The sequence below is a fragment of the Aptenodytes forsteri genome, unplaced genomic scaffold (genome assembly GCF_000699145.1).
Source record: "Aptenodytes forsteri isolate BGI_AS27 unplaced genomic scaffold, ASM69914v1 Scaffold82, whole genome shotgun sequence".
NCBI lineage: Eukaryota > Metazoa > Chordata > Aves > Sphenisciformes > Spheniscidae > Aptenodytes > Aptenodytes forsteri.
This window is the reverse complement of record NW_008795490.1, coordinates 2,594,597-2,607,960: the sequence shown is the minus strand read 5'-3', so window position 1 is coordinate 2,607,960 and position 13,364 is coordinate 2,594,597. Positions and strand designations below refer to the sequence as shown.

Sequence of the window (13,364 nt, the reverse complement as noted above, 5' to 3'; positions counted from 1 at the left end):
GCACAAAACAAGATGGGAAAAAGAAGTGGTTTCTTCTCTAGAAAAGTATGCTTGAGTTTATTCTGCATCACACACTGATTATGAGTGAACAGTGTCATGTTTTTGTAAATAAGGCAAAAATTACAGTGTGATGGATGTAGACAAATACCACCAGCTGGGCTTGTAAGGTAATCCTGTTACTCTGTTCAGTACTCGTAAAGAATCATATAGAAGGAAACCATGCTTCAAGAGAAAAAGAAAACAGGACAAAGTGGAGAATCTCCAAAGTAGAGCAACTAGAATATTAGAAGTCTAGAAAACAAAACCTATGAGAAAAGGTTGAATAAACTGTGTTTCTTCAGGTTAGGTAAAACAGAATAATTTTTTTTTTTTTTAAGTGTGATAGCTATCTTCTGTGTTTTAAAGGCTGTTGCAGAAGGAAAGAGAACAATTTGTTTTCTGTGGTGTGATAGACAGGAAAATAAGTGACAAGCTTAACCTACAGGAAGGAAGATTCAAATTTCGTAGTAGCCTTCAAAGATAAGGAGAATAAAACATTGGATCAGGCTACAGGTTTTTAAGACGCAATTCAATAAACATATGTAAGGAATTGGCAACAGTTGGTCCTATCACAGGACAGAAAGATGGACTAGGGCTCAAGGTCCACTGCATCCCTATGATTTGCTTAGACCATGAAAAATAAGGAAGTATCGTGAATGAGAACATCTTAAGACACTGCCACATCCATGCTAAACACAGCACTTAAAACTTGCTGGAAAAGTACCACATTCAAAATTGCCTTACTAGGAAAAAAGAGGTATTGACTCTTGCCTTTCAATAACACCCAAGTGTCTGAAACAAAATCACCATCAATTAAACTGCTGATATTAAAAATGCACACTAGGGGACAACGATCAGAGCATGTGTTTAACTCAAGGGGGTCTAGAGAAAAACTACTAAAAACACAAAAATAAATCAAAAGAAGTTTCAGAAGAACCTGGCTGACCACAGGCTGTTAGAGCAGTCCCAATGATGGCTAAACCCTGGTGGACTTTCCAAACACACATTTTCTAGCCTTCTAACTTTCAACAGTCACCTACCTCTCAAACTGAAACGGTGTGTTTTCCACCCTGAGACTAGATACTGGTCTGCAGCCCCCTGTTTATTGGCTGTGATTACCTCTGCTAGTCTCACTTAGGTTCATGTTTCGTAGTTTTGCTCTTTCTGCTGACAACTCATAGAACCCGTGTACAAGCAGTCTTATTAGGGAGTTTCTGTCTTCTTGGCTGCAGGATCTGTGCAGCATTTGCAGCTGTTATCAAACAGATTACAAAAATACCATGAAAACAGAAGACGATAATGGAAAGTTAAAGGGAAGATCTCAGAAACCTCCCAAATTGACAATATTGCAATTGCTGCACTGCAGCATTACCTAAACACCCACTTATTAGGCATGTTTTACCAGTGAAATTCTCTCCAGCTCAGACAAAAATATGTATATATTACCACCATTCCTAGCATTAAAGTTTGAACTACATACTTTCAAAAAGTACAGCTCTATCACTGTGAAGTTAAAACAATTGATAACACCCAAAGTCTACTGCCAAAACTCTCCTATTTGATGGTCAGAAGGCATAACTGTTAAATAAAATCCATGTTTAAACCACACAACTAAAATACTTCCCAGCTTCAAGAATTCCTGCACTTCAGAGACGGCTATATCTCTGTGATCAAGACATTAATGGCAGGCCTCTGGAAACCCTCAGCACGGCTATTCATCCATTCTCAGATGCCAACCTGTTCTTGCTGGACTGGTACTGCCTCCCATCATGCAGTAATTCTTAACTGAATATTTGTGAAATATCCCAGATTTTTGCCTGAGTATACAGCTGTGAGAAAAGGCAGAGAAGGTGCACCTGAAAAACATCAGAAGGGTGTATGAAGGAGGCAGGGAAATAGAACTGGGGATTTCAAAAATGCTTCAGCAATTCTGAGATCAAGATACCCCCCAGTCTAAGGAGTTAGCCCTCATTTGTTCTGAATCCCTTGTGCTCCCACTGGAGGTTCTCAGCCCCACATACGTAGGCATTTGTTGGATGCTTGTCAGAGATGGCAAGAGTAATTCCTTCCTGTCCCATAACGTTTGGTGGCTATCCAAAAAACAAGGGAATTAGGAGAAGGAAAGAATGTGTGAGTCACAAGGGGATTTTTAATTTGTAAATGGCATTTGTAAGGCTGATGTTGAAATACTTCATCCAATTCTGACATCCAAATTTTAAAGAGGCTATTATGGGTGTGGGGGGATCAGAAAAGTTGCAAAGACAAAGGACTCAGAAGATAGAAAGATATACAGCAGGTGATTGAAACATTTTAGTTCACTTCAGACATCAAGCTGGTTTGATAACAACTTAAGTTATAAGAACTTCCCACAGGAGAGAGATACTAGATACTAAATCTGGTTCATGGATGTGATGTAAAAGCCAAAGTAATTCAAATTAGAAAGGTAATTTTTTCACAGATGGGAGGACAAATCATTAGAATAAGCAATCATTGTAAGAAAGCTCTTGAGCCCACAGATCAAGGCTGGGCATTTCTAAAAGATTTATCTCCATCAAGTTACTGGGCTTTGTACACGGATAGCATATAAAGTTTATATTGAGAGAAGACCAGACTTAATGATCTAATGGCCGGCCCTTCTAGGTCTTAAAATCCATAAATATTTTAGTAGAGAAGTACAGTGTGCTGTGCTGTGACTGCTTGTTATGCTTCTGGATTCAAGTCAGTTGACCAAGTACACTCCTGAAGGCTACATATGCTGGGCAAAGAATAAAGCACCTTCTATCACCAAGCAACACAGTGTTCTTGGTGTCATATGACTTTTCTCTCCCATGAAACATTATACATTAATATCAGTCTGCACAGAGTTTTCTCAAAACAAGGTCCCAAATCACTTTTGGGACATAAACTAACGAAATAGACTGACATGGGCACTTTCAGAAAGCAGCTGAGATTTTCCACCAACCATCTGTTGTTTAATCAAAATTGAGCAGTTGCACATATTGAGACAGAGTTGCTAATTCAGGTTGCCTTTTAAGCTTTAACTGTTTGACAGCAAAGAAAAACAACTTAGCATTCAAAAATCACAAAATATTTCCAGAACCATTCCAGCTCCCCTGGATAAAAATGAAGGTATCCATCTCCACCTCGGGTAAGGTCCAGTGCAGATGTGAGTTTTCACAAAATTTAGGTATATCTTATGCACGTAAGCATACATACCTCAGATATCACTGAGAATAACAGATACACAGGGAGGAAATGGATTACCCCATACAGCTTGTTCATTGTTCATGTCTGTACTCACTTTTTCCTGTGGTTCTATTAAGAACCATATAGAATGTTTGACTACAGTCCTTTAAGAACATCAAACTTCACTATAGCAATTCTCCTATGAAATCTCTGATGAGAAGTATGAACATGACCAATCATCTCTGCATCTATATATGTATTGAGAAATACAGGACAGCAAAGCACAAAAGTAGCGTGGTTATCTTGCATTTAAAGAAAGACACACTACAAACAGCAACAAAAATCTTTGCTGAAAGCATTCTGTGTTACTTTTGTTTGTATAAACAAGTCCTGTGTACCTCAATACAGTTTAATTGTTTGATTCCCAGGAAATTTTTGTCCCTTTTTTAGGAATGCGTATCATATAGACAGTGGAGATATAATAATATTTAGTCCACATATTCTTCTACACATACACCTACACATTAGTAGTATTCATTCCTAGATATCCAATCACAACCTATTTAAAATTATTACCATCTGCATGGTAAATGGCATGTTTTCTCATGTATTCTCAATCTAAAAATTACTGTCATTTTCATAAATTGAACTCAAAAAGAACATGTAATTGCTAAGGCAGAGACCTCTTCCAGATCCAGTAGGAAATTCAAAAAATACTTTAGTTCATCCAGACTGGGTACCTATGACTTTAAAAGTCCTTTAGAGGACTTTTCATACCATCTGTAATCAAGTGATCACAACTCTCTCGTAAGTACTCATCCTCTTGAATTACTTTCTTGATATTAGCGCATGTCATTTTTTATAATAGCTGTTAACCACAAAAGAGGTGGATCAACTGGAGAAAGTACAGAGGAGTTTAACAAACGGAATCAGAAGTCTAGAAAGCATGTTCTACTGAAAGTAGTGGGTTTGTTTAGTCTAAAAAAGAGAAGACTGAGGAAAGATATGATAACAGTCTTCAACTATGTAAAAGGTTGTTGTAATAAGCCTTCTTCATGCCCACAAGGGATAGAGCAAGAAGCAATGGGCTTAAATTAGAGCAAACATGACTTAAAGATCAAGAAAGGCATTTTACGAGACACTGGAAACTTAAGCTTTAAATTTTTAAAGCTTACCTACTTAAAAATTATACTAAGTATATAAATGTAGCAAGAACTAAATTTACTAATTTGTATGTACTGTAGCACAAAGAGACAACAGATCCATTGTGGAGGACCACAACATTTGTCCACATGGAGACTAGGGCAAAACAACGCAAGTGGTCACATAGAACCATGGAACTCAATGAAACAGTCAGATTCATTTCTTCTTCCATAATGGCCAAAAGCTGCAGATCTGTGCTGTACAATTACTTGATAACTAACTCTTACTTTTGCTTAAGAATATTTCAATTTTCACGTTGTTGCTGACTTAGTTCGGTTCGAGTACAAGGACAGAATTCAAAATTCTAAGAATAATTCTGATTTGGTCAGGGGAGCTCAAGACGAAAAATAACAAAACACACTCAATAAGGGAGCTGTTCTCCCTACATCACAAGTTTAAGTAAATCATTCTGATGTTAAGAGAAAAGCATTTCACCCTTTCTCCCTCCAGAGTTGCTTATTATTGACCTCTGGCTGTAACCACTCTCTTTTCTAAAAATCATTTTGATGAGTCTGGAAAAGCAGAAATACAAGTAATTGTTAACTAATCACTGACATTCAAAACATTTCATCAATGTCTACCCCACAGCCAATCTTTCACTTTTTTCTTTAAGGCAGGGAAAATTCTGAGCTGAATGCTGGAAGTCTTATTTAACTCGCCTCAGTGAGTCACCATGACTACCATGCAACAAAACAGGCAATAATCACACCTTGTGATATGAGGTAAAAACTGTTCCTCGCTATGTTTACTTCGAAAAAGGAGCGACAGGAACTTTTGTGCCTATATATCACCTGGAGATTTAAAAAACCATAGAAACCTAACTAAAACATAGCGCTTTACTAGTTTTCTGTTTGGAAAGGAAGAAATCTGTTTCATTTTCTTCTCCAAAATAAGACTTAGATACTGAATAGTACCCATATATTCAGTAGAATCATACTTACTTCTTACTCAGTTTAGGAGATGTTGAACAAAGCAAAAAAGTATCCATTCCACAGAGTGACAGGCATTTAAATCAAGAATTATCTCAGTCACAGTAATTAACACTGTTTCTGTTAGATGCCTTTTACTCCACCGGACACCTTGCACAGTATACTTTTAGCCATGACAAAGACTGTGAACTAAACCATTCTGTGTATAGTTCAAAGCCCTGCTTTGCTGACAGACCCAAATGCTATTTCATCAAGGAAACATTCCTTTTCAATATTGGTTCTCAAAAGACATCTCACATCTTCAAGGAGTTGAGATTTGGATTGAACCATCTTGCTAATGGAGCACTAAATTAAGATTAATAAATGAATCGACATGAATTAATCTTCATCTGACAGGGAATTCTCACAAAAAATTGTTTTGAATAAGAACTTAATCACAGAATGGAGATATACGTAGCCTGAAAGAGTGGTCATCTTGATCCAATACGGATTTTTAAATTAGATTTCTCACTGCCTCCATGGTCAGACATAGCTAAACCAAGGAGAACATAGAGAAGCTTTTCTTTCCCTCATTAATCTTGGACTAAATAGCAACATATTATATAACTGCTAGAAGCATTCACCAAATACAGAGCTAAAAATAGATGGGAGAGCACAGCAGCTGCTAATGAAAACCCAATAAATGTCATTGTCCTGGGCTCAGGCTGCAATCTCAAGTAGCTTCACAGTTTCCTCAAGAGTAAAGAGTAAAGGTGATTAACTTGAACAGTTTATTACCTTGAATACTCCTTTTGAAAAAAGCTTTGCAGCCCTCACAAGACCAGACCCCATAATGGTAGCCTGAAGCGTAGTCGTTGCAGACAGCACAGTACCGGGTCTCCTTGGTGGACTCCATGGACAGGCTCCCTTTCTCGGTGGTACTGGACATCCTCTCCCGGATGCTGTGGCGCCTGTTATCAGAGCTTGGCCTGTTAATAGCAAAAAACAAGCATAATTCTTTCAGCGAGGTTAAGTCTCATCTACTCCTGCAGGTTGTAAGAAAGAAGACCGGATCTAGTTTTGAAACGACAGATGGACAAAAAAATAATCTTTTATCACCCTCTGTCCTGTTCTAGTTAGAAAGATGTAGAACCAGCAAGATACAGGGGAATTTCTCACAAACCAATCTGATGTTATTAGGCACTGTACCTTGAAAAATTAAAAAGCTATCCGATAAATTTATCAATTTTTCTCAAGACATTACAAAGAAATACAAAAAAATCAGCATTTTTTTTGTGTACCTGCTCCTGTCCAAAGGGTTCAGCCTGACTGCAGTATCAGTAGGTAGTTTGAGAATCTGAGGCAAAAATCACTTAATGTTTGCACCCGAATTTGCAAGTCACTTAAATTATTAACCAGGCTATTTTCTTCAAGTATTATTGCCCAATTAGAGATGCAAACTTTCCTTACATTGTCAAAGATATAATACTGCATAAAACAGTCCCTATTCTCATTACAATACCACTTTCATAAAAATTAATAAGTGGGTTTAGCACAACTAGAAAAGTCAGGAGGTATTAAAAATTGTTGCCAAAGAAATTTTGTTCTGGTAACGTACATGTTACTAGACACGTGCTAGACATGCTAGACATATTAGACATGCACATGACCCACATGTGCAGTATACTGCTGAATGAAAACCGAACAAATCTATAGTGTAAATGGCAATGAATTCACATCTAGTGAATCTGGTAAGATGTTATTATGGGTAGCTGCTGCAGGAATGGTAAACAATATTCAGAAAGATGAGAGGATGCGAAATTACCAAGGGAACCAGCAATGAACTCTGGGATTGCTCCTGGAAGGCAAACAGCTCTTGCAAAACATGCTTTCCAGTAAGAGTCTGCACTACAAATTGTCCAGGAGACAAATACAATTGGGTGCGACAGCATCAGAGAAGCTAAAGCATGAAGAATCCTACTGTTTACAGTAATTATACACTTACCATGTATGTTTTAATTGCTGGTTAGTAAACAGGTGGCTCTTATCTTCCCAGAGTCCCAACATTTTCTCAAACAAACATATCCTGGTTTTGAGCCTAGGAGACTGGGGGCTCTCTCTTTCAGATTTCTTCCTACATACCTATTTTTACCTTATTCCCTTCTTCAGCGCAGCAAAACTTCGTTTTGAGGAACCGAGGCATCTGGCACCAACAGCACCTTCCTGCTCCAAACCAGGAGCTTTCTGATTACTCTGCGTATGCTCAGCTGTCCTCTTTCATCTAGCCAAAGTTCCCTGACATCTCCTGCTGCAGTCCATCTCAACACCCAAAAGCTTTCTACCAGCCAAAGCCACCTGGACGCTCTCACACGTGCTGCCAGCCATTCCCTCGAGACTTTTTAGATATAATTTCTGTCCCCGAATATGATATATTTTCATTGAACAGCTTTGAATTAACATCAGTTATTAGAGAAACATGAGGCTTCGCCACATTAGATAGCAGAAACTGCTACTGACATCATTCAGGAAAACTGTGTTTTTTAAACCCGAAGTTCTTTACCAAGCCTTATACACCAGCTAATTTTGAGCACTTATTTAAATAATTCTTGTTTCCTTTGGACTTGTGCAAGACAGAAGAAGCTGCAAATGGTGAAGTGCTGACATGGCACAACTCTGGCTTTTTAGTCAGATGGGAAAACTGGAGAACGTCACAATTCTGACAACATGAGTTTAACAAACTAGGCAGGGAAAAAAAAAAACTATTTCAGATGTTAAAATGTGAAAAGGTGAAAACAATATCATTAATGAATCGTTATGGATAAAACACATACATGGTTCATGTAAGTACCTTTTCCAACCCATGAAATCCAGGTAGTTTTTTTTATTCCTCTCCAGGTCCTGAATCTTCCTTTGAATTTTCTTTATCTCAGTGCCTCATTTAATTGACTTTTTTTTTCTACTGAGCACTGATCAAAACTGGTTTTCTTATCTTCTCCACCCCATTCTCTCCTGCTTGCAGCTAGATCACCTAATCCATCCTCTCAATATAACTTTAAATTAACCACAATGTGGCTTCTTTAAAAAATATACTTTTATACTGTATATAACTGTATATAACTACAAGAAAGTTTTAAATATTTAAAGTAAATCAGCAAGCAAGCAAATAGCTGTCAATATAATTTTAAAAGCAATAGCCTAGTCTGTTAGGTGTACATGACCACATGATAGATATTCATAATTTTGGAATTATTTTTTTTCAAAACTGCTACAAATATGTATATTATACAAGACAGGGTTCACAAAATTATTTTCATATCAATAAGAAATAAAAATAAATTACAGTTTATAAAATTTTACCTTTTAAAAAAGGCACATTAAAAACAGTAAAAGGAAGAAAATGTCAGGTTCCAAAACAATTACATATTTTTGCAGGTGTGTAGTAATTTTCCAACACCACACAAACAAACTTACTAAAGCAATCCTAGTTTCCTAGCTGGATACAAAAGAAAATGCTTCAACTAATAGGTAAAACCAAAATAGAGTAAAGAAATACCAAAAAGTATCAGTCATTATTCAGTCCAGATAATTTAAATTTTCATCTTTTCAGAATATTTATCTTCACTCAGATCAAGACTAGGCTCACAAATACATTGTTATTAAAATTATATTTAAGAATAATAAAAAATGACTGAAAAATAGCCTGAAACAACCAAAAAAAATGCTTTTTCTATCTAGAAAAGATAAGAAATCTCATGAAAAATGTACGCTCCAGAGAAAAAAAGATGCATAAACACTAACAAGGAAGATGCCATAAAGACAGGCATATTTTGCCATGCTGCTTGCGGGGAGTCTGTCCCACAGGTTCTCTCCATCCTCAGTCACTGAATGAGGGCCACTTTTTCAGAGGGAGGCTGCAGGCAGAAGCAATGAGACAGCTTGCTCCCTGTAGGCACACACAGGATCCATAGCACAAGGGATCACAGACAGACAGGGGAGTAATGCCACTGCTCACGCCTGCCCGTAATGCCCCCACATTTCATATTTGACTTAGACCTCCATTGCCTTCCTGCACACAAACTTGTTATATTGAAAGAGCACTATAAATCTGTTAACGCGGACCTTCACAAAGCAAAATGAATCCAAAAATGGCCTTGCTGGCCTCCCACCCCCATCCCTCTCCCAAAATCAGTGCCACTCGAGCACCACTTTGAGCAAGATTTTGCAACCTGGCCTTGCAGAGTCATCACATTCAGGCTCTTGTGAACAACAGTGGGAAGCACACTAAAAAATCCCTAGCCCCATCCTCCCCAGAAATAACATCCTGCCACCCCTTTCTGTTTATACAATGGAAATAAAAGCTGGTTATAAATAAAATTTGGATTATCATGACTCTAGTACTTATTAGAGGAGGTGAGGAGGAAATCTTTTTGGGAAAAGAGTATCCCAATTAACACCGAGCTTGCTAAAGCAAAATAATATCTCAAATTTCATCCAGAAATCAGCTGCTAGTTAGTGCACATCACAGACCACTGATGTTGTGTCCTGACAAAAAATAACAGTCTGCTCTTCATCCAGTTTTCAGTTAGGTTTCAAGGGTTAGCCTTCTGGAGAACATAGTGCAACAACCTAACCCAACTTTAATAACTTTGGCAAAATACAATAGCAGAACCTTTTCAACGATTTCCTTTGTAATCTATGCAAACAATAACAAAAAAAAAAAGACCAAAAGTTCTTGTCAACTATGTTTACCAAAGAGAAACACAAATCAAAAAGAAAGAAAACCCCAGATAAAGCCGTCCCTCCATGGCCCCCACCAAAACAGAACAGATTAGAAAGCAAGAAAACCTCAGGATTTACTGCTCGTTTCCAAATGTAGTAACACAGCAGACATAAAATGGAAGTGTTTTAGAACCTACAGAGCAGGAAAAACTTGTCTTCCACACTCATTTTCATGTTTTTCCACCTATGTCGCACTGAGCCTGCTCTTCAATAAAAGTGTTAGCAAACAAGACACTTCTGCTTTCAACATTCACTCATCACATGCACCTCTGAATCAGCCAAGAGATCGTTAACTCCATGTTGACTGTAAGATAAAAAGAATGTGTACATGAGGGAATTACAGGTTTGTAAGGTAAACTCAGTTTTTTACATCATTGCAATCTGACTGGCAGGCAGGATGAATTTAGGATAACCCACAGTAAACAATCCACCCAACAGGGAGGTAAGGCCCAATTTATTCACAACCCCAGCTTTATCTGAAATAAAGAGATTTCATAGGTAGGAGGGCTTAAGGGAAAAGATATTTAAGCAGTTAAAGGAGACACTTGAGAAATTCTGGTTTTCTGAATTTACTTTCATACAAGAAACTTTAATCTGCAGCTGCTAAATTTTTCTTACCAGAACGGATGGAAGTTCCCGGCGTAAAAAGCCTCAAAACCAACGGCAGTTTCAAATGCAGTCAAGGTCTAGCACGAATGCTTTTTCACACATTGGACTTACCGTAACACCATTCTACTATTCAATATGAAATTAATTAACTGGCTGTTAGAATGTGAATTTCCATATGGGGCAAAATATTGATGAAAGATTATTTGAACAGAATTAAGTGCTTGAAAATACTTGAAAGGCATCTCAAGGAGAAGTACTGCAATAGGAATGACTAAGTATACAAATAAACAGAAAATTGCCAAGTACGTTAAGCGCATCAAAACTGTACTCTCAGAAAGTAGCTCCAATGATTCTGAAAAAAAATCATATGCCATCCAAATGAAAATGTTGGCTTAAAACAAATATCCCAAGATGCCTGGGATTGTAATTAAGCTAAATACAACGTGACGATGGCGAGAGAAATTCTTACATGGAGTTGTATATCAAATGGACAGAATCACAGGGTATTTTAGGCTCGATGGGACCCAGGGAGGTGGCCCCATGCCGAGCCGGTGTTGGCACAAGATGGGCTACAGCAGTGAGGGTGGATTCCAGCAACGGGACCAGAAGCTGTCATTGCTCCCTGGCTGATCCTCTGCCGGTGATGAAGATCAGCTGGGGCTCAGCCTGGGGACCATTTGTGAGTGATTCCTGATCCATGGCTCTGAGCATGTTTCACTCACACAGCTAAACTCTCTTCCTCCCCAAAACAGGATGGTTTCGTCTACGCTACCAAGGGAGAAGGACCCTTGCATAACTCCTGCCTGAACCATGCCCTGGGGGAGGATTAGTCAGCCGGGCCAAACCGTGCCTGGGAGTGTGAAACTATTAAGCAGCGAAAGCCATCGCACTGGTGTTTGCACCCATGCCCTGGCCTTGTTTAGGTAACTAATATACATGCAGGCCTTTCTTGCCCCACTATCCTCAGTTTATTCCCTGATCGTCAGCAAGTTAATGTCTCTGGCTGCAGCATCAAAAATGACAGTAATAAGCATTTCCCTTAGACAATGATGAAGTCCTTCCAGCTTAGTGCCTACCTCACTAAACGTGACATTTAAGTTCCTCTACAATATCTATATGGGATAAACATAGCTGTGAAAGTTTGACACTCCTAGGTGAAAATAAGCTGTAGGATGAGAAGGAGCTGCCTGTACTTCAGATCTCTATATGGACTGCATGGCCAGACACTTCTCTTCCCTCTCCCACAGCCCTGCACAGCTCCCTGTGCCTTCACAAGTCTTTCCACCAGGGGAAATACAGAGTGCAACCAGGAAGGCCACCAGAGCAGAGCTGCACAGCATCTCCCTTGCCACCTGTGACAACAATGAGGGAGGAGACCTTCACGCTGCAGAAATGCTCCTCTGGTCGCTTCATCTCATTTGTTTAATGGATTTGGCTCCTATCTCCTCTTTTCTTTCAGGGTGAGTGCAGGGACACCTAAACAGGACTAACTGTGTAGAAGACCCTAAGCTAGTGTAGTGAATGGATGAGGTGAAGAAATAATTAACATAAAGGAATGAGGAGAGACAATATGAAGAACTACTTTAAAAAAAACAGAAGATACATGTGAAGGCAGACTAAGAAAAAAAATGGCAAGGAAACCAACTGAAAACAGGACAGGCCTCAGTGCAGGAAAAACAAAAAGATAACTGGCAGGAGAGAAATTTAAGAAAAAAAATGAAAAGAAATGAAGCTATATGAAAGTTGAATAATAAAATAATCTTAAAATATTTACAGTATTTCACAATGTATCAGAAAATTTATTTTGTAGTCAGAAGACACTGGAATGTTTTCTTTAGAACTAGAATAAAAATACAATTTTATTTGGCAACGGAAGTAAAATAACTTAGGAAAAATAGTTCAGTATTGACCAAGAAATGGTAGTGTTGAGGACAAGTTCTGTCAACGTGAAAACAAAAGGATATGTTAGGTCATCAAAACTTCTTATTCAACATGAAATTAAACATTTCCTTTGGCATTAATTTTATCATCTTCCTTCATCCTTAACTCCGGTTAATTTTAAAATGAGTAACTGAAATACTACATTTGGATATGCCAAAATTAAACCGTGCCATGTGTGAAGAAAAATCTCCTCTAAAGCTATTCGCTAAATTCAGTATAAATTTGCATATCCTTTCAGTCCCTTAAAACTTCATTTTTGACAATTTTTTTTTTTTTTCTCAGATCTGTCACTAATATTTGCAGATTGGATTAAAGTCTAGAGAGGTGTGTCTATGCACAGTCACTGTGCAGTCTGTGGCCTCTCCAGCCACATTTCCTGGAGGTTCTATTGACAGGAGGGGAAGGGAGCCCAGGCTCCTTGTTCACATGCTTAATACCTGAATTTGGATGTTTTCAATATTTCCCTCTCCCATATTTCCACTCCTGGGATCGGTTTTCCATGGTTTATAAATGTGAGCTAATCATTTTGCAGCTGATCCCCTTGACAACATAGAAGTTTGCCCAACTTTCTGAAAACTGTGGAAGATTTTCCTGGTGGATGGCAGGGGGGTGGGGGGTGGATTTAAAAGAGGAAAGAGCTCAATCTATTTGTCAGTTCAACGAGCCTGAAATTTAAATTCATACCAAAAACTCTTTGGA

The 13,364-nt window shown here is 38.2% G+C and overlaps 1 protein-coding gene across 1 annotated transcript in view; it reads right to left on the bottom strand.

Annotated features, from left to right (window-relative positions):
* ESR1 (estrogen receptor 1) overlaps positions 1–13,364 on the bottom strand; it is a 174,778-nt gene that overhangs the window by 80,956 nt on the left and 80,458 nt on the right. Inside the window, exon 3 of the mRNA XM_019472647.1 lies at positions 6,135–6,325. Coding sequence (XP_019328192.1) covers positions 6,135–6,325 — 191 coding nt within the window. The remainder of the gene's footprint in view (positions 1–6,134; positions 6,326–13,364) is intronic.